Here is a 15,914-nt window from a genome sequence, read left to right as displayed (position 1 = left end):
CATGGCTCCGGGAGGCGGGCTGCGGAGGAAGGCGGCGGCGGGGCCGGGGCAGCTGAGCGGGCCGCCCTTCCTGCGCCGGCTCTGGCACGACAAGCACCTGGTGCTCTTCGAGCCGCAGTACACGCCGCTGGTGGCCGCCTGCCTCTGCCTGGCGGAAGTGGGGGTCAACCACTGGGTCATCCAGAGGGTGGCCTGTGAGTGCGCGCGCCGCGGGCCCCGGCCGGGGAACGGGGAGGCCTCGGGGGAGGCCCGGGCGGGCGGGGAGGCGGACCGTGCCTGGCGGCGCTTGGGCGGACCCCGAGGGCTGGCGCGCTGGCGCGGGGATGGGAGGTGGGGCGCCGGCGTGGAGACGGTATGAGCCGCGGTGGGGAAGTCGAGGAAGCCTCTGCGGGTGAGGTGAGACTGCACCGGGCTGGCCTGAGGCTTATGGAACTCGCGCCCCCGCGCCCGAAACCCGAGATCCAGAAGCCACAACCTAATGGGAGAAATAAATTGAGCTTTGACGAATTTTGGGGCCCAAATATATTTTCTTTTACTACCAGAACTGAACAGAGTTCGCAGCCCTACACAGAAGATGCATTCCATCCCTGATTAACCCAGGCAGCCTTCAACTTAGGATGCTGGGAGCAAAGTCATTTTGTTGCAGCTGTTGATAAATAAAATTCTTGCTGATGTAGTGCAAATCACAGATGGATGAACTAGGAAACCGATCCAGATTTATTTATTTATTATATATATATCTCCCCATTTTCATTTTGAGGAATCCAAGGCAGCCTACATAATTCTACTCCTTTCAAACTTATTTTTACAAAAACTCTATGAGGTAGGTTAGGTGGAGAGCCTTTGACTGGCTCAAAGTCACCCAGTTGGCTCCATGGCCAAGCAAGAACTAGTACCCAAATCTCCTGAGCCTGAGCCTGCAGGATTAACCGGTTTTCTCTTCTGCTCTCCTCCCATCTCCATCCCATTTTAGAACTCTCCTTTTAGGCTCAGGCCCCTCCAGTGGCTGAGCCGAGCACATGTCTTTGTGTGACAGCGCAGCTTCCCCTGGTCTCTTCCCACAGATACAGAGATTGACTGGAAAGCCTACATGGATGAGGTGGAGGGTGTTGTCAATGGGACCCTGGATTACATCCAACTGAAGGGAGACACAGGCCCCCTTGTGTGAGTACTAGTGACCTTGCAGGCATGACGTGGGGTGGGGTTGGGGTGGGGTGGATGCATCTGCTAGACTTGGGTGGTCAGGCAGAGTCTCTCTCCCTCCTGTTTAGTGTTTGTGTTCTCTTTCTCCATAGATATCCTGCTGGCTTTGTTTACATATTCCTGGGTCTGTATTATGCCACTGACCATGGAACCAACATCCGCCTGGCCCAGTATTTTTTTGCTGTGCTTTACCTCACCACATTATTACTTGTTTTCCGCATCTACAGCCGAACCAATAAGGTCAGTAGCAACCACGGCATCCCAAGGAGTCACTACAGATACTCTCTTTCATGTCGTGCATAGCAATGCCCATCCAAGAACTTCCATCACATGCAGAATTTGTGCAGCTGGAAGTGGGTGCTCAAGAAGGGCAGCAGGGCATGCTGGTTGGGGTACACGGGCAGCAACTCTAGCCATCTGTTGTGGGGAGATCGTAATTTATACTTTATGTGGAGGGTTCAGTGTTCGTGGAACTGGACACAGTGATATAACCAACAATTTAAAAATATAAAAAAATGTCCTGCCAAGGAGTAGTCGGTCTAAACTGATTCTGCAAATGGTTGAATTTGGAAAGTGTGTGTGTGTGTATTTCTCATGGGCATAAACAGGGTGGTTTGCAGAAAGGCACTTGTGCATTGTGAGGGTGGGCTGCGCTTGCATGCTTTCAGTTGTGCTTCTGTTGCACTGCATGTAGCAAGGAGGGGAATCCTGAGCGATCTTTCTGAGACAGTGCAAGAAGCTTGTTATTAAAGGGAAAAGCTTTTGGCAGCTTCTTCTGGATGCTTGTCAAATATAGAAGAACAGGGTTGCATTTTCAGTGGCTGGATGGTCTGCCATCTTCATTTGGCAGAACTCCCAGCTTCCATCTCTAGGAAGGGCCGTGAGCTGATAGAAGCAACTAGAAATACAAAGGCTATTTAATCAATGCTGAAAGGTACCCAGTGGGAACTGCTGCAACTCAGGTTCCATGGAGTTGGAGCTGCTGCGCCAGTGGCTGATGGCTCTGATTATTCATTGCCCCCTGTCCTGCAGGTCCCCCCCTATGTTTTCTTCTTCATGTGTTGCGCCTCCTACCGCATTCACTCAATCTTTGTTCTGCGCCTTTTCAACGATCCAGTTGCCATGGCAATCCTTTTCCTGGCTCTCAACCTCTTCCTGGAGGAGCGGTGGTCCTGGGGCTGCTTGTGTTTCAGGTGAGACCCCCGTGGGCCCAGCCCTTTCATGGGTTGGTGTGGGGGGAAGGAGAGGCAAAGTGGGAGCTGACTGTGCCTACCTGTTGGTTCACACGGTGCATCACAACCATGCAAAACTCTCGATTCTCTGACTCTCTGCACTCACCCCTTTGTGTCCCTCCCAGTTTGTTTATTCCTCCAAGGAAGCCCACTTGTGAAACTCCATCTGTCGTTTAGGCTCTTTCTCTCAGTTCTGCTGTGCCTAAATCAGACAAGAAGTCCACCCATAAATACACCGGAATGAAGTGGTCCAACGGCACTTTAATTAGCATTTCTGTGTGCCATTTTTTGATTACTTTCTTACCAAACAAACTTACTTTACTGTTTTGATGTCATAAAATAAATCATTTGTAGCTTAGCATATAAACCTATATAATGGAGTGTATCTGTAAATTTTACAGAACAACCCAATCTGCATTGACTCGGAAATATGATCAGTTCTGATTAGTGGAATTTGCTACCAGCTAAACATACCCAGGTTTACTGCCCATTATACTTTTCTGCTCAGAAACCCTTTTGAATCCGGTGGGACTTACAGAGTCTGCAAGGCAATGCGGCCTTAATTTTGTATATGAGGAAGTGCAGCAGGTGTTGCATTGTTAGAATTCCCACACTAGATCAGAGATCACCTGAAGGTGCAAGTAACAATTCACCAAAAAACAAAGGCCTGCACGCTCCTCTCCTGAAGATGGCAGTAGAGTCTAGTACAAAAGTGTATTCCAAATTTGAGTGCCGCATGTATCAACACAATATACACAGGAGTTGATTGTGCTCACCTTGGAATTTCACCATCTCATTCTGCTACATCCATAGGCCGAGTTTTCTGTGAGGGACCATTCCTAGAGATCCACTGCCTGGCAGAGCTCCTCAAGATTTGTCCTCAAGATTTTTAGCTGCATCCCCCACCCTGCCTTCATCATTTCCAAGTTTCTAATCCTTATGAATACATTTTTTTCTGCCTCATTTCCCCTCCTCGCTTCTCTAGCTCCACGTGAACTGGACAGTGTTTCACCCTCTTTGTCCTTCCTGCCCTCCTCTTCCTGTTGGCCCCTACAACATACACAGTCTCTTCCTCCTCTCTGTTCCCGAGGCAGCCTCGTCTCCTCCTCCCCTTTTAGAAGCCCCTTCGGGATCCAGGGCAGGTGAGCGGTGGCAGATCCTCCCTCTCTGGCTCGGCTCCTCCGGTGCCGCCTGCCACTCCCCTTCCTTGGTGCCGGTTCGCTGGTTCTGCTTGTTCTCATCTGACGAGGACTGAGCGTTGCAGAAAGGGAGAGCCTCTTTTTGCATTCTGTGCTGTTCGCCTGTCGTCCATATTGAATACCAGTGGGAGCAGAGCGGGAGAGATGGTGCTCAGCGCAGGCACTGATGATATCCCTTCTCTGCCCTCCTCCAGCCTGGCTGTGTCCGTGAAAATGAATATTCTGCTCTTTGCGCCAGGTCTGCTCTTCCTTCTCCTGTGGCGCTTTGGTCTCCTAGGTGCCATTCCCAAGCTCGCCATCTGTGCAGCCCTGCAGGTAAGGATGAGGAGGTAGCGCAGTCTAGGAACACCAGCTTTGCAGTCGGAAGGGGGCAGCTGTATTCCCTGGTGTCTCCAGTTAAAAGGATTTTGGGGGTATTTGTTTATTTTATTTATTAAAAGCTTTTGTATGCCATCCTGGGACTGCAGGTGGCGCAGTGGTTTAAACTGCTGTGCTGCTGGGCTGGTTGATCGAAAGGTCGCCGGTTCGAATCTGCACAACAGGGTTGTGAGTTCCCGTTGCTCCGTCCCAGCTCCTACCAAACTTGCAGTTCGAAAGCATCCAAATGCAGGTAGATAAAAAGGTGCCACTTTGGTGGGCAGGTAACAGCGTTCCGTGCACTTCGGTGTTTAGTCATGCCGGCCCCAAGACCACGGAGACTGTCTGTGGACAAATGCTGGCTCCCTGGGCTAGGAAACGGAGATGAGCACCACCCCCTAGAGTCAGGCATGACTGGACTTAATGTCAAGGGGAAACCTTTACCTTTTTATGCCATCCTGTTATACAAGATCTCAGGACAGCTTACAATATTTAAAAGGACAATTAAAACAATTTCAGTAATAAAACAGAAAAAAACAATAAACCAAACAGAGTGACTAACCTTAAAAACTATTAGAGTTTAAAATACTGTTTAAATAAAAAAGTTTTGGCCTGTCACCGAAAAGAGTATAAACTTGGTATGGCTTGAAAAGGCTGCTGCTAGTCAGAGCACCCAGTCCTTGGCTGGGAGGTCCAGTGCTTGGACTTCATAGGCAGAAACCGCATCTGCAGAAAGCATACGGCTTGCTTCCTTCCTTCCTTAATTACTACGATGTTTGGTGCAGTGCGGCCCCGTCACACAACTTCCTGGCCTCCCTCCCTTCTTTCTCTGAGCTGTTTAAATTGCTTCACATGATGACTCATCTTGTGATTTAAAGCCATTCATATACATCAGCTGACTCTGAAGTTCAAACCACAGCTTTTCCTCTCTGGAGGTTTGCACGGATGTGGCGAAACCCTTCTTGCATTTATGGTTGACTGTGAACGGCCCTGTTTGTGCAAGGCAGGAGGGTCACTTGTCTAGTCCTCGCCCTGCCTGATGACATCAGAGTTGAGGCAAAGAGCTGACTGTGAGAACTTGGAAAGCCGCATAGCTGTGACCACGCCTCAGTTCCCAAAATCCTTATATCCTGATGATGGTGTTTCCAGTGTGCCAGGTGCTGCAGCTTCAGAAAGTGCCTGGGTTTCCAGCCTTCTGTAAATAGGCAGGCAGAACCTCTGCAAAGGCCCAGAAGTCAAGAGAATCTGGATTGATCTTCTAGTAACTTATGTTGGGGCTTCTGTCCATATGCATCTTTATCCATGTTACCGTGCCAGTTTTGCACTTTAAGCTGCCGGTTTTGTGCATATGGGCAAGTGCACAATACACATGGAATAATGCTCAGTCGCACAAACCAATGCCATTTATTTGTCTGTAGCATTTTATTTCTTAAATTGAGCAGAAATACGATTTATAAGGAAGCGTTCAAGTAAATTGCTTCTCGGGCAAAAGTGGGAGAAGGCAGTTACACGGGCCAAGCTTGGGAAAAGCCTTTTTGGCAAGGGAAAGCCTATGACTGTGTGCACAAAGGCTTCAATTACAGTCCCGTGGCAATGAAGGTTAAGTTGCCAAAAGTAAATCCAGCAGGTCCCTTGAACAGACACTGAGCTGCAACGTAGATCCTCCCAGGCAGGAAACGGGGAAGTTCGAGGTAATAGATTTGGTCGCCAGACCTCATTTCTACCAACAGCTGCTTTGCATCCTGAATGCTGTAGTCTGCAGGTATAGTATCTAAGGAGGGACAGTATTAAGTGTACCTGATCCTGCAGATACATTTGTTGCGCTCTTGCGTTGAGCTAAAAATAATTGAGCACTTCCTGGCTGAATGTACGGCAGGGCACGTAAAACAGTATGGATTTTGATAAGTCTGCCCTCAGGCCTGCATTGCAGTGAGGGAACCCCAGACAATAACCAGATTTCTGCCTTGCGTGGCGTTTGGTGGCGATATTGATCAGGAGTGCCACTGGCCACAGTGGGGCCAGTTGAACCCACATCCGATAGCTTCAGCTTGTACTTGAAGAGAGGGCTTCAAGATATTGGTGTTTCTTGCAGGTGGTTCTCGGGTTGCCCTTCCTGGTGGCAAATCCCGTAGGGTACCTGACCCGTTCCTTTGATCTGGGCCGCCAGTTCCTCTTCGAGTGGACGGTGAATTGGCGATTCTTGCCAGAAGAGATTTTCCAACATCGGGGTTTCCACCTGGCGCTGCTGGTCGCCCACTTGACCGCCTTGGGGCTCTTTGCACTGAACAGGTGGTACAGGTGAGGTGGTACCAATGTGTCTGCGCTTGCGGGAAAAGAATTGCAGAAGGAAAACAAATTGCCAAGGGCCCCCTCTAGCCGCTTGAAAGCTGCTCTCTCCCCTTGAGAGAGTTCTGTTGCACCTAGCTGTGGAATTTCCCCCTAGCTTTCTCAGCACGAGCATGATGCAGTGTGCATCTTGAGAAAGACAGGAAGGAAAGCCCTTCTCTGGAAGCTTCTCAACCCACGTATTTCAGCTTGTGTGATAACCATGTGATTCTGAGATTGAACTTTGTGGGGTCAGGGTTAAAATTCCTTTCCAGGTGGTGGTTGTCCCTGGATGATGACCCAATCTGGACTCTCCCCATGCTGACCATTTGATCATGTGTTGTCGTCATACTGGTGGAAGTCACTGCTTGCACAGAGAGTCAATACGTCGTCGTGTATGAATGCTGGCATTGGACCAAAGAGTGCATAATCAGCATAACCATTAATCTCAGTCATGAGAACAGCTCGCCTCAGTCAGAGGAAGGGTCGGTGTTGCCCAGTATTCTCTTTCTGGTGCAAGTAAACAGATGCTTATTTTGGGGGTGGGAAGGCAGAGCTCTGCCTACTGCTTGTCTCTGGCATCTGCATTTCAGGGAGATGCTGCCTCCACGGTTTTCTTTAGCTGCTGTGGATAATGGGGTGGGTGAATCTACCAGAGTTCTCTTCAGTCATGCGTGCTTAGCCTGTCCCATCCCACTGATTGCTACAATAGCAGTAGTATATGACTACTGAATATCGAGTCATCACTCGATATTCAGTATGACTCGAGCGATTTATTTGACATGAGCGTGAACTGTAGCGAAAACTCAGTTTAGGGCATGGCGTTCTGCAAGTTTGTAGTGCAGGCAGCTCTGACTTCGGTCTTTTACTTCCAAGGAAGGCACAGAGGGGTTGTTAGTATGAACTGGGGAGAATTATTTCCTGCTGCCAGAGATCTGACGAGTCCACACTGTACTGGGGTGAGGGTTGACACCACCCAGAACCCCACCTGTAATTGGAGGCCGCCTTCCATCCTAGAAGCCACTTCCTGGAGGAGGCTGGCAAGGCAGGGGGCATTTAACCATGGATGACAAAGTTCTGCTTCTTGTCTCCCCTCGCGTCCCAGATCTGAGGAGAGAATCCTGTCCCTGCTGAAGAATCCTGTGGAGAGAAAGACCCCAGCCCAGCCCCTCTCCGCCAACGATATCCTTTTGCCCAAGGGGGTGACAGCCCGTTTGGTTTTAAGGGATGGTGTGGGGAGAGCTCGAGGCTGAGCTCTGAGCTTTGTGCAGTGGAACCTTACCTTAACAGATGGCTACAGGTGATCTTCCCCCTCTTCACGTCCAATTTCATTGGTGTTTGCTTCAGCCGCTCCTTGCATTACCAGTTCTATGTCTGGTATTTCCACACCCTCCCCTACCTGCTCTGGTGCACACCTCCCAAGAAGCTTGACCACCTGCTGAAGTACGTACCTGTCCGGGTTAAGGAAAGGGCACGGGGACACAAGCCAAGGGCCCTCTTCCTGTTTCAGAGGATTTATTTAAAACATTTGTGTGCCGCCCAGTTGTGCCGCAGCTCTAGCATAGGATGCCGGCTGTGTGCGTATATTCTTCATAAAATCAACTTTGTGTATCGTATGGAGGGTCGTGTTGTGAGCCGCACTGCAGATTCTACCTACGGGTGTTGTGGTACTTGAGCCAGCCACCTTGGTTCCAGAACCCAGGGTTGTGTTCAGAACTTTCCTTCTTGTGGAGGAAGGGAACCGCTGGATGGAACGACTGATTTATAATATAATATATAGTATATAGGGTCACCTTTCTCCCAGAAATGGCTTTCCAGAATGCTATTCAAAAAGTAAAGTCACGATCACAAACAGAACTTCAGAAGTGGTGGGCAGGGAAATAAGATGTCATACATTATATTTAAAATAACTGAAACATATTAAAATAGTTCAGCAGTCAGATCAGTTATAAAGTTGATAAGAAATCCAGCCAAAAGCTTGGGTGAATACAGCCACTTTCACCTGAAGCCTAAAATAAATATTTTTAAAAAAATGATTCCGAGTGCTTCAAAATAGCAGATCAGAAGCAAAGGTGGAGTTCGGCCCCCTCAAGTATAAAACTCTTAATTCAGCTGCCGTTGTACCACGTAGATAGGTATCTGGTGCTCACTTCATCAACACCTCTTGTAAAAGGTTCCCGGTATTTAGAGAAAGTTCAACCTTCTTACCACTGCATTGACCAATCAGTAGCATGTGTGAGCAGAAAGTAAAGATTCATGGCATCTTATTTAGTTATTAGGCTTTTTCTAGACTGTACCCTTCAGCATATACTCTCTGTAGTTTACAAATAATGATTCTTCAAAGTAAAAAAATGACTTTAAGGATTTTAAGGACATCATTAACGTTTCCTATGATGTCTTAAAGGCTAAGTATTATGAATCTGGTAGTGGTGGGGGATTGATTGATTGCAAATCGTGTGGTCAGAAATATGAAATGCCAGAAGTACAGGCATTGATGCTTCAGTTTGCATGATAATAGGTGAGAAAAGAGAAATGATTTAGAAAGGAGCAGTAAGGCATAAAACTTGCCATGCAAGCTTACAGTCTGGCCTCTGATCTTTATACGTAGCCAGGTTTCTGACAAACTCGAGGACAGAAAATGGTCCTTTGCTAAACCCGTCTTTAGAAATGGAAACAAGCTATCTAAAGCACGGTAGGCAGAAAGCAGAGGTTAGACCTGGAGCCTGTATGTTTTTCTGTAGACATTCCCTGCCCACCGCTGCCCCCTGAAGTGAGGGGAGCGGAAAGCCCCCACACTTGCTTTTTCAGCCCCTGCTGGCTTTTGGAGTGGCTGTGGCCAAAAACTAAGCGCTGGCCAACGGCCTGCTTCTCTCCTCTTCTCCTTGGTTCAGGGTGCTGATCCTGGGTCTGATTGAGCTTTCCTGGAACACGTACCCCTCGACAGTGTACAGCTCGGCTACCCTGCACGTCTGTCATGGCATCATCCTTCTGCAGCTCTGGTACGGGACGGTGCCCTCCTCAACTTCCCAGGAAGAACAGCAGGCTTCCAAAAAGGCCGAGTAGGAACTGAACAAGAACAGCTTCTGACAGTAAGAATCAGAACAAGACGGCCTGGGTTTGGGGTGGAGGCTGCGGTTTTCTGGCCTGAGTTTGGCTCAAGACTGGGTGGGGGAGAAGAGCCCGCTTTCCTGCCAGTGGTGATGTGGAAGCGCCTTCCATAAAACCAGCCGGGACCTGGGTTGAGGCCCCCTGCCTAAGCATTTTGTGCTAAATTTTGCAGCCACAAGTAATGCATTCCCATGGGATGTGACGTTCCAGAAATGTCCGCTTTCGTTTTCAAAGGGCACTTTTAGGCCTTTCAAAATGTGGGTCAGTCTTCAACGTGTTGACCCAGTGGGAAAGTCTCGGCGTGGGTGGAGTGAGGAGAGAGACTGTGTCGAAGGCACAGTGGTTGTGGCATTGGGTTTGCAGCCCTCCCCCGTGGCAAATGTAGCACTGGGCAGATAACGGGTGCAGCCAGAGCAGGCCACAGCCGAGAAGGGGAAATCCTTGCATGCTCAGGAGAACCCCAAAGTTTACAGAAGTACCTAAGGTTCTGGGCTCTGCTTGACAGGGTTGCTTGACAGGTGCAAGATAATATTGTTTCGTGTATGTTTTTAACTGCAGCCAGTGTGGGTCTGTAATTTATTCGTGTTATGTTTTATGTTATTTCATCTATGTAAGCTGTCCTGAGGCTTTCACGATAGGACGGCATATAAATATTCTCTCTATATATACACATAAGTAAGTAAGAGCCACGGTTACCTGGAGGAGACAGTATGTGCTGCGCTAAAGCATTAGTAATGCGCTCTACGTGGGGCTACCCTTGAAGACGGTCCGGATACTTCAGTTGGTTCAAAATAGAGCTGCCAGGCTGCTGATGGGGACTGGGCGTTATGTTCACATGACTCCAGTCCTCCGTCAGCTTCACTGGCTCCCCATTGAAGTCCGGGCCCAATTCAAGGTGTTGGTGATGATCTATAAAGCCCTAAATGGCTTGGGTTCTGGTTACCTGAAGGAGCGCTTACATCCATATATGCCCGGCTGCCCCCTGAGATCAGCGGGAGAGGCCCTTCTCCGGGAACCCTCCATGAAGGAAATTAGGAGGGTGGGTACTCGGAGGGGGGCTTTCTCAGCAGTGGCGCCTAAGTTATGGAATGCGCTCCCCAGAGAGGTCTGCCTGGCATCATCGTTATTTGTTTTTCGGCGCCAGGCAAAGACCTTTTTATTTAAGCAGCATTTTAAATGTTAATATTATTGAATTTTATCTGGCCAGGGCAGCTTATTTTATATTGTATTTTTTTTATTTATGTGGATCTAATTTATTGTTGTAAGCCGCCCCGAGGCTTTGGCGAATGGGGCGGCATAAAAATGTTTTAATAAATAATAAATAAATTAGTCTGACTTCAGAGACTTGCATTAGGTGCATGGAAACAGCCACGCTGTCTCAGCTCAGCTGTTTTAGCCATTTTTTAATGCCCTCTGCTTAATTTGCTAATGCATTCTAGTGCTAGAATTTGGCTATCTTTTCTTTCCAGCACACGAATTCCTCTACACAATATCCCGATCAGGAACCCGACGCAAGACGTGGCAAAGTGCAAGAGGGGGCCCAGAGGGCAAAGGGCAAGCTTTGCCCGCGGGAGTCCACATCCTCCGTCCTGGCATCTCTCGGGTGGCAGGGCTGGGAAGACACCTACCTCGGGCCTCGGCGAGCCATTGGAGCGGACGATACGCAGCAAGAGACATCGCGGCTTTACCTCCGTGTAAGGCAGCGCACGATGTTCGGTACATGGTAAAATCGAGTGTGCTGCAGCCGGGTTGTCTGACCATTCCGCATTCGGCAGGCCGTTCCTAGATTGGGCTGTGTGCCAAAGGACCCGGCTTCCCCTGCCGACCTGAAATCCCTCTGCATCGCACCCTAGTCTGGGGCCTGTGCTGGAGCCTGCTCAGCACTCCCTGCCATACCATTGCCGGTCACGCCACGGGAAGGTTGGGAAACCGCTGTGGCCCTGTGCCTCAGAAGTACGTTTCCGTATTTTGAAGTGCACCCTTTCGGTTCTGGAAGGGCGCATACCGAAGCGGAGACCGGCCTTGGCCAGCTCCAGCAGCCCGTCACGTACACTGTGGCTTAGGGGTTATTCTGAAAAAAGCCGTGGCTGCGACAGACACGGAGCACGAAGACACCACGGGCTCCTCACCAATCCTCTTTATTGGTACCCGAGCAAGCAAAAGCCCAGCCCGCCGCCTCACACGTTGCTTGGGTCGTAGCACAGCATGTTCAGCTTGATGTTCTCATCCCAGTGGCGAAGCAGAAGGAACAGCTGGCGAGCTGCCCCTTTCAGGGCAGCGACATCCACCCCTTCGGGAAGTCGCTGTCCCCGCAGCCAGGCATCCGCCTTGGCCGCCAGCAGCTCCCACTCGACAAAAAACCCCGCGCAGCGGTGCTCCAGCCAGGCCAGGGCCACTGCCGTGGCCCAGCTCGTGCTCTCCAGGTCCGCCCCCTCGGCCTCCAGACCCGCCTCCTGCAAGCTGAGGCTCAGCTCCGAGGCATCTGAGTGCGAGTGCTCGAAGGCCTCTGTCTCAGAGCCACGCCCGCTGTCGGCTTGCGCCCACACGGCAGCGCTCGGCACCTCCGAGCAGGTGCTGCGTGAGTGGAGCGAGCCCGGCTCCCCCGCCCCCTCCGGACTCGCTCCGGCCGCCTGCTCAACACCCTCTGGGGAGGACTGGCTCGGGTCGCCCTTGGCGATCAGCACCCAAGGGGAGGTGCTGGAGGCTGGGCTGAGGCTGGCGCGGTGGGAGGCGTAGGGGGAGGCCCGGCGCAGGCGGTCCAGCGGGATCTGCACGACCTCGGAGAAGTGCTCTGTCAGCTGGAACATGCCCGGAGCCTCCTGCAGGTGCACCTGTGCAGGTGGGAGGGAAGGGGAGGGCGCCTGAGGCTCATGCCAGCGGGAGGCTGCAGGAAGCACCCGTGAAGCGCCTCGCAGGCAATTCAGCAGGCTTGGGCAGTGGCGTGTCCTGTGACTTCTGACCGTTGCGGCTTCGGCGTTTATCCTCCTTCACTGCAGAGCGAAGCGGGGCTGCTCGTGGTCCGGGGTGGCCGAAAGCACACCGGCTGGCCAGCTGGACATGGAGGGTGCCCCCTGCCGGGCCGGGGTGGGGAAGGGGAAGGGAATCCTTACCAGCGGGAGGTAGTCGTGAATGGCGCCGTCCCAGGAGGAGAGCTCACTCTCGGGGGTCAGGCATTGCAGGCGCAAGGCCAGGCCTTGTCCCCTCCGCCGGCCGATGCTGAATCTGCCGAGGCAAAAAGCGACTGGCTGGGAATGTCAGCGTGTAGGAACTGCCCTGCTTGACCAGGCCAAAGCCTGCCTGCTCACGGTGAGCTGCTCTGTGAGCCTTTTTCAAGTGGCGTAAAAAGGCAATAAATGCTAACATTAAGGGTTCTTAGCCTCTTCCAGTCTGAGAGCCAAATCCTATTTTGGAGATGCGGGGGGGGGGGGGGTGCATTCTGCTGGTGGGTGGGAGGATCCAACGCATATTTCATCTTCTAGTTCTAACTGCCAGTAATTAAGCCTTAGGAGAGGCGTTTCAACCCTTCTTAAAATAAAGAGAAATGGTGCAAAGATTGGAACTGGGTGGAGCCATGGGGAATTTGGGGCTGGGCCAGATGGCCAAGTGAGAAATGAAGCTCATCCCACGCCTGTCCATCGTGTCTGGTGCTCGAAGGCCTATCGCCGCTGCCTGTGGCGGTTCCCTTTAGCTACCCGTGGCGGCCGGCCGTTCCAAGACTCCCTCTGCCCGCACTGGGAAGTGCGGAGCGCAGGCCACACTCCTCGGTCTGCCCACATGAACTGAGACGACAGGAGAAGCAGGTGTCTCCCTGGGCAGTGCCTTCTCTTGAGAGCTACCATGTACCCCTGTGAAATCGTGGTTGAGCCTTCGCAGCTTCAGTCTTTTCGCGGGATTTTTCTCCGAGTGAGTCCAAGCCGATCTCCTTACAAGGAAGCCGGCGCCTCACTGTGCGGAGGCTTACTCACAAGAAGATGGTTCCCTCCAAGTTTGGACTTGCTCGGAGAAAACAGTCCCTGCGTGCACGCCCCCGGCCTGCACCTCCCACCCGCACCGCCTTGGCGGCCGTCGCTCATTGCCGGCACGAAATTCGCGGTTTTTCACAATTTGCGGGGGCTCTAGGAACGTAACCCCCACAAATTTGGGGGGACTACTGCATTTGTTACGGGATTGCTCCTGCATACCATATTACGAGGGGCACAGGGCAGGGCTGACCCCTCCGAGTGCCCAGCCTTCCCAGGTGGCCTCTAGTCAGAGCAGTGGGAGTTGCACTCCGATCCGGGAGTTGCACCTGCAGGTCCCCAACTGGGGAAGGCCAGCTGTTGGCCCAGTTGTCTCCTTCAGCCATGCTGTGCTTGTGCTGGGCTTAAATTTGCTGCTATTCCCATTGATTAAACCACCTTCTTTAGAAAAACCAAAGCGCCCTCTTCTGTATTTACTATCCCAGCCCTCCATGAAGCACTTCTCTGCTGTCATCTCTGCTCTGTCCACCTCACTTAGGAGTGTTAAGGGAGTTCAGGAGTGTATTTCGCACATCGTTGGGGCCAAAATACTCAAACGGGCTGCGGCAGGCAGTGGGAGCACCCAGGTTCTGTGTTGATGCTCTTGGCATTGTGTGATCTTAATGGCTGGAGACCTCCCAGTGACGATCAAAGAATGATCTTCCTGCGGATTATCATATCTCCCCTCCTGGCCTTCCCCCTCCTCTAACGGCACCCTTAGAAGAGTCACCTGGAGCCTACAAAGTTCTCCATCAGCTTCTGAGAGCCTGCAGAGATAGGAGAAGGACTGGAATTGGCACCTAGAACAGCAAAAAGGAGATTAGCTAGAAGCGGAGGAACAGCCGACAGAGGCCATGCCCAGGCCGCTGCCTTTCCATAAAGCTTGCTAAGACTGCAGCTTCACGTTGCTGCTCTGAGAAAGGCCTCCCGGTTGCATATTCAGTGCCCTGCATGGCACAGCGCTTCGTTCTCCTCCTCCGTCTGGCAAAAGTTGAATATTTTACACTAGGTAAGCTTAGATATATTTTTACACATGGACAGTGGTATGTAAAACTATCAAGTAAAATCATACACAAAGAGCTTGATACCTAACTGCTCTTGGTGCAGAATCTGGCTTAGTTTGCCACTGAGTTTTTCCTCTGTTTTAGCACAGGGTGTAACAGCTCTGGGCTTGCTTATCTAGAACCTTCACATTTCCCAAACTCCACTCTGAGTAAGACTTACCATCAAGATAGTTTTGCCTTGCTTGGGTGGCAGAAGATGTATTATCTGGAGAAGGAAGAATCTCTTCTCGTTCTAGAAAGCAAGGAAAAATACAGATGGTACAACTAACACAGCTGCAGGGAGTGGAGGACCCACCACAATAAACCATGCAAAACTAAGGCAGACCCTCGCAGACCATAAAGTCAGAAAATGCACCGCAAATCAGAAGCTGGAAGGTGCGCAAAGTTCACACTAATCCTAGAGAGAATTTACTAAAGCAAGCATAGCAGGGAATGGTGATACTCATATTTTGAGAAGAGTGTGAAGGGAACCTCTGTGAATGACCAGAACCAATATGACTTGTCTCTGGAAAGAAGTGCTATGCTGAACTGGATCATTGGGGAGAAGGGATGCAGGACTGGACCCTGGCAGCATCCTGTAGATTAGAGCAGCTTCCTAAACACTTGCTTTATCTGGGGAGATGGTGCCAAACAAAGTGCCTGATCAATTATTCCCCTCATTAGTAAGTCAGAATTTCCAAGCACTCAAATGACTAAGTGCAGTTGCTTGGAAGCAGAGCTCTTTTTTTGCTCCAGAAAAAAAGGGCATGTGCCAAAGAGACATGATTTTTCCCCCCAGTACCACAGCAGGAAGAGGCTCCTACATGTGGGTCAGCGCTCTGGATGGGTTAATCTTTCCTATCCGTAGGGGCCTTCCTTACTCCCTTAAGCAGCCTTCCTACCAGAGGGGGAAATCCATTGGCTCCTTTTATCTTTTCCCCTGTAGGGGAAAAGCTCTGGGGTAGGGTGGAAGCCGAAGATTTTTTGCAAACAAGTGGCCCACAAAGGAAGTTTTAAGTCCCCTCCCCCAGCTTTATAAAATTGTAAAAAGTCAGGAGATGGTTTCCCATCTTCACGTATCATTTGGCTCTATCAAGCGTATTTGTCTATGGAAATCATACTGCTTTCACCTGCTTTGTTGGATGGTGCCCATGATGGCGGTGCCAGGTGTGTTACGTGTCCCTCTCCAGCTTACCCACACAACTCTGGACAGGCTTGCCAAATTTGCCAAGATCAGCTTTGTCAGCAGGCCTAACTCCGCCCTCATGTCCATTAAGGCTGGGACAAGGCTGCTATTTCATCTGCTGCTCGTGCATCAAACAGTGGGTAGAGCACGGTCAAAACCATCATCAGACACTGTCTGTCTGATGAACAGACATCCAATACCCCAGTTCACCTTCCCTCAGCATTTGCATCAGAGAAATAGCCTTGCGGCACCCTTGTAAATGT

The 15,914-nt window shown here is 50.9% G+C and overlaps 2 protein-coding genes across 9 annotated transcripts in view; one reads left to right on the top strand and one right to left on the bottom strand.

Moving 5' to 3' along the window:
* On the top strand, positions 1–11,167 carry ALG3 (ALG3 alpha-1,3- mannosyltransferase). Of its 2 annotated transcripts, none has more exons than XM_044434478.1 (10): positions 1–194; positions 1,065–1,164; positions 1,296–1,443; positions 2,236–2,396; positions 3,829–3,949; positions 6,084–6,289; positions 7,422–7,498; positions 7,615–7,759; positions 9,208–9,405; positions 10,894–11,167. In XM_044434478.1, the coding sequence occupies exons 1-9, from the start codon at positions 2–4 to the stop codon at positions 9,377–9,379; spliced, it is 1,323 nt and encodes a 440-aa protein (XP_044290413.1). In that variant the 5' UTR covers position 1; the 3' UTR covers positions 9,380–9,405; positions 10,894–11,167. The 2 variants fall into 2 exon arrangements, with proteins under 2 accessions (XP_044290413.1, XP_044290414.1); XM_044434479.1 differs by lacking the exon at positions 1–194 and adding an exon at positions 372–396.
* Positions 11,168–11,546: 379 nt separating this feature from the next.
* Positions 11,547–15,914, bottom strand: part of VWA5B2 (von Willebrand factor A domain containing 5B2) — a 40,057-nt gene continuing 35,689 nt past the window's right edge. For all 7 annotated transcript variants that reach the window (XM_044434469.1, XM_044434476.1, XM_044434471.1 and 4 more), the window contains 4 exons: positions 14,647–14,718; positions 14,153–14,222; positions 12,535–12,646; positions 11,547–12,255 (listed from right to left, as the gene is read on the bottom strand). In XM_044434469.1, coding sequence (XP_044290404.1) covers positions 11,602–12,255; positions 12,535–12,646; positions 14,153–14,222; positions 14,647–14,718 — 908 coding nt within the window. In that variant the 3' untranslated portion in view covers positions 11,547–11,601. The remainder of the gene's footprint in view (positions 12,256–12,534; positions 12,647–14,152; positions 14,223–14,646; positions 14,719–15,914) is intronic.

The sequence above is a fragment of the Varanus komodoensis genome, unplaced genomic scaffold (genome assembly GCF_004798865.1).
Source record: "Varanus komodoensis strain SLA01 unplaced genomic scaffold, ASM479886v1 scaffold28, whole genome shotgun sequence".
Classification (NCBI taxonomy): Eukaryota; Metazoa; Chordata; class Lepidosauria; order Squamata; family Varanidae; genus Varanus; species Varanus komodoensis.
Note: the sequence above shows the minus strand (reverse complement) of the source record. Positions and strands in the feature narration are given on the sequence as shown.